Source organism: Anomaloglossus baeobatrachus, chromosome 12 (genome assembly GCF_048569485.1).
Source record: "Anomaloglossus baeobatrachus isolate aAnoBae1 chromosome 12, aAnoBae1.hap1, whole genome shotgun sequence".
Classification (NCBI taxonomy): Eukaryota; Metazoa; Chordata; class Amphibia; order Anura; family Aromobatidae; genus Anomaloglossus; species Anomaloglossus baeobatrachus.
The window spans coordinates 34,174,249-34,179,318 of NC_134364.1; the positions used below are offsets into that span (position 1 = coordinate 34,174,249).

General features: G+C 38.0%; 1 protein-coding gene across 1 annotated transcript in view; it reads right to left on the reverse strand.

Moving 5' to 3' along the window:
• Positions 1 to 2,675: 2,675 nt before the first annotated feature.
• The window catches only part of FOXA1 (forkhead box A1), a 5,092-nt gene continuing 2,697 nt past the window's right edge, over positions 2,676 to 5,070 (reverse strand). The window contains exon 2 of the mRNA XM_075331180.1: positions 2,676 to 4,934. Within this exon, the coding sequence (XP_075187295.1) occupies positions 3,723 to 4,934 (1,212 nt within the window). The 3' untranslated portion in view covers positions 2,676 to 3,722. The remainder of the gene's footprint in view (positions 4,935 to 5,070) is intronic.

The following is a 5,070-nucleotide window of genomic DNA, read 5'->3' on the forward strand; positions in this document are numbered from 1 at the left end:
TCCATCTATCTATCCATTATCTATATCTATCTATCTATCTATCTATCTATCTATCTATCATCTATATCTATCTATCTATCTATCTATCCATCCATTATCTATATCTATCCATCTATTACCTATATCTATCCCTCTATCTATGTATCGTTATTCCTGAGCCCCTGGATGAGAGCGGTGTTGCCGCATTGCAGGTTACACAGGGTGTCAGTGGTCCCAGCAGTGTATATACGGCGTATCCTCCTCGGCCACTTTCCTCTCACCTGTCCCCTCCCTCATATGCCATATCACACAGAAGTCTGAAGATATCGTTTTCAAACCGAAAGACTTTAGAAACTTTTCATGGAGTCTGACACTAGTTGGAATGAGAATATATATGAAGTGTCCATACACTATCCCCCGCCCGCCATGCGTGAAGTGTACTCTCCCTGGAAAAAAAACCAAAGCACTCATGTAAAGAAAAGCCCCTGACGCTGGGGCCCCGGATCCGGACCTGTCGTCCCCTTCCCCCCCCCCCCCCCCCCCCCCATACCTCTGCCCCTTGCTCTCCCTGGTGCAGGGACTTCTTTCCTGACTTGACCGAGACGAGATTATCACGTCGCAAAACTCATTATCTGCAGCTGACATAGGACTGCAGCTGACATAGAACTGCGGCTTACATAGGACTGCGGATGACATAGAACTGCGGATGACATAGGACTGCAGATGACATAGGACTGCGGCTTACATAGGACTGCGGATGACATAGGACTGCAGATGACATAGAACTGCGGCTTACATAGGACTGCGGATGACATAGGACTGCGGATGACATAGAACTGCGGCTTACATAGGACTGCGGATGACATAGAACTGCTGGTAACATTAATGCACCGATTAGCTCAGATATCAAACAGGACACAAAACAAAGAAACTTAAAAGTCACATCCAGCTCTGCTACATCTGCTACATCTGCTTCATCTGCAGGTTCCCGAGTGCGGCTGATGAATAAAACAATTACCATCTCTACATTAACCCGGCATTAGCAGCACTTTCTTTCTCCAGTGATTGGACGTTATCATGTCAGTCTGTACTTTACAATAACTTAAAACATTATTCTTTATTCTTTTTCTGATGTTTTAGTATTGCTTGTGTGCTTTTTTTTATGGTGTTTTCTTTTCAGTTATTTATTCATTCGGGTTTTTACTTTGCCCTATTATTCTTGCTACCTAATGATACAAGAGAACATGAAGTGGAATGTGATCACAATATAAGGAAGATCATCAGCTAAGAAGTATAATGTACGACTAAAATAATGGGGACATCATTGTCAGAAAAAGACGAGAATCAACCCCTGTACTAACACCATTCACGATCCATGAATTATATATACACACACAAGTATATATATATATATATATATATATATATATATATATATATATATAAACACATATATACATACATATGTGTTTAGAAATATATCTCTATATATTTGTGTGTCTGTGTGTATATATATATATATATATATATATTTCTAAACACGTGTGTGTGTATACAATATATGTGTGTGTATATACAGTATATATGTGTGTGTGTGTGTATATACAGTATATATGTGTGTGTGTGTGAGTATATATATATATACATGTGTGTGTGTGTATATATACATATATGTTTATTATAACAAAAAAAAAATAAAGGCAAAACTTAAACAACACAATGGTATTTCAGTGTTCCCTTTATTTTTTTGAGCAGTATATATATATATATATATATATTCACACACACACACACACACACACACACACACACACACACATACACAAGCATAACTGCATAACTGTTTGGGGGGCATAATGAAATAGCAATTAGTGTTTGGGGGCATAATGAAATAGTAATTAGAAGGAAAGAACAGAACAAAAGATTTTGTAATTCTTTTTTTTTCTATCCTTAAATATCTCATAATAAACATGGTATAAACATTTTGTATATGTTTTCACAATATTCATGTGTATAAAAAAAATATCACAAAAAGTCCTATATTTTCATTTTTAATTACATTGGATAAAATCTATTCTCGAGATAGTGGCTGACCATTACCATATACTGTCACATAGTATTTTTATGTGTTTGTGCATGTATATATGTGTGTGTATGTATATATAATATATACTGTATATACATACACACATATATAGATGCACAAACACACATATGTATGTGATATATATACAAGCACGTGATTATACATTTTATATATATATATATATATATATATACATACACACACATATATTATATATACAAACACGTGATTTTATCTCTCTCTCTCTCTCTCTCTCTCTCTCTCTATATATATATATATATATATACAAACACACCTGATATATATATATAATATATATATATACACACACATGTGATATATATATATACACACACACATTTTATATATATATGTGTATGTGTGTGTTGTTTGTGTGTGTGTGTATATATATATATATATATATCACATGTGCATGTGTGTGTGTGTATATATATATATATATATATATATATATATATATATATGTACACACACACACATATATATATATATATAGATATATATATATATCTATATATATATACACACATGCACATGTGATATATATAGACATATTTATATACACAAACACATATATATATATATCCCCGCTGCATACCTACGGCGCTCCCTGTATACAGCCGAGCACACTGCTGAGCGCACATCGCATTTCGCCTTCATCTTCTGAACACAGAATTCATTCCTCACGTCTGTATTTATAGCTTTGTTTTTTTTATTTGTTTTTTTTGTTTCTTTTCTTTTTTTTTTTCTTTCTTAAAAATCAAAATATTTTAATTACAATTACATTTATAAAATTAAACTTAATTTTGAACAATTTGCATTTTATTAAACCATTATTTAAACCAAAGTCAGAAGAAAACCAAAGCGAAGGAGATAAAATACATGCAATAAATTACGAATATCCGGGAAGAACAAAGAATCATCTCCATTAAAAAAAAAAAAAAAAAAAAAAAAGTATAATGACCAAATTAAAAAAAAACCAAAAACCTCTGTGCTCTCACCTGTCCCATTGGGGGCTATATAACCTGTATGTATTTTTAGGTAGGGGGCTGGTGACCCCTGTAGAGACTCTAATGTTTGCTCATTAAGTGACCTATGTTTCTTTGTATAACACTATAGGAGATAAAATACAAACAAATACAATAAAAGGAGAAAACAAAAATGATTTGTAGCAGAGTGGGATGTTACTGCCAGGCTCTCCCCAGTATGGCATAGCCTCAATATTCAGTCTATCTTCCCAGTAACAAAATGAAATCCAGCCCAAGTAACAAAGACTTGAAAGCAAAGTAGAAATGTAACTTTTCACAGCACAAAAGTCCTTCACAATTTTGGAGTAAATATATAGATATAAAACCTAATGTGATTTCCTCTTCCAGTTAACCCTTGTGTGTAAACGTGTCTAGAAACCGATAGACATTCAGCAATATATACAGGATAGACAGTTTCTTAAATACAAGCAGACGCAGCTTAGTTGACCTTTGTGCTTTATATTACATGGACAGATCTCCAAAAACTGCAAATCTTCTCTTTCAAATAACATTTTTTTTTTTTGTGTGAAGCAATAGGTTAATAAAGTAACAGTCTTAGAACAGTTCTACAAAGGGGGGATATGGTAGTTTCCATCAGTCAGGGGTGATTAGGATGTGTTGAGCACTGGCCTGGAGTAGACCCCCTGGTAATAGGTGGGCTCCAGTGCTGAAGGCTCTATGGTCCCTCGTCCAGACATAGGTGTGCTGCCAAGTGACATGGCTGGCAGGGGACCACCATAGGAGGAATACTGCTGCAGAGCCTGCTCATAAGCTTTGTAGTCCTTGTAGTCCAGTTTGTGCTGTTCAGAAGACATCAGGTTATTGATGGAAAAGGGGTGATTGAAGGAGTAATGGGGGTCTCCTTTAAGGTGGAGGTGGGACTCGTGGACTAAAGAGTGAGAGGGATGAGAAGGGATGGGTGATGGACCTCCTGTCACTTGTGGCTTCATGTCTCCATTGGAGCCACCATGCTCCAGAGACTGTGGACTGCTGGATGGGTTGGACATGGAGGAATTACTGTCCATTTGGCTAGATTTGCCATGTATCCGATGCAAAGGAGACGAAGAGCCAGACTGGTCCTTCCTCCCATCTTGTCCCCCTTTGCCACCCTGTTGCTTCTCACATTTAAACCTCTTCTGCCGGCGGAGATAGCAGCCATTCTCAAACATGTTCCCAGAGTCGGGGTGCAGAGTCCAGTAGGAGCCTTTCCCAGGTTTATCTGGAGACCTGGCCACCTTAACGAAGCAGTCATTAAAGGACAGCGAGTGCCTGATGGAGTTCTGCCACCTCTGCTGGTTCTGTCTGTAGTAAGGAAAGAGGTCCATGATCCACTGGTAGATCTCACTGAGGGTCAGCATTTTGCTGGGGGCCTGCTGAATGGCCATGGTGATTAATGAGATGTAAGAGTAGGGGGGCTTAGCATGGGGGTAACTTCTCCGAAAAGTTTTAGTGTCTCTTGTCCTGTTTATATTAGAAGGGGCATAAGCCATGGGGCTCATTGCCGAGTTCATGCTGGAATAAGGGCTGAGACTGTTCATGGAGGCTTGCTGGGCAGACATTGCGTTCATGTTGGTGGGGCTGAGCGCTGTGCCCATAGGTGGCACCCCAGATGCCATGCCGTTCATCGCTGTGGAGGACCCAGCACCCATTCCTGACATGCCACTGGGGCTCAAGCCTGGTGCCAGCCCAGAGTTTGCATAGGACATATTAAAAGATCCGGGGGTTATGTTGTTGCTTGAGCTCATGTTATTCATGGTCATGTAAGTGTTCATTGGTGCCAATCCTTGAGTCATGTTGTTAACCGGGACTGAAGAATAAGCCTGGTGGGTACAGCAAGGAAGACAGTCAGTAACATGTTAGCGTAGATGAAGGCATGAAGATATGATCAGCAGATTATATACATAAATATATATACATATATTAGTATAGGACATCAAATAATCCATTAGAACTGAT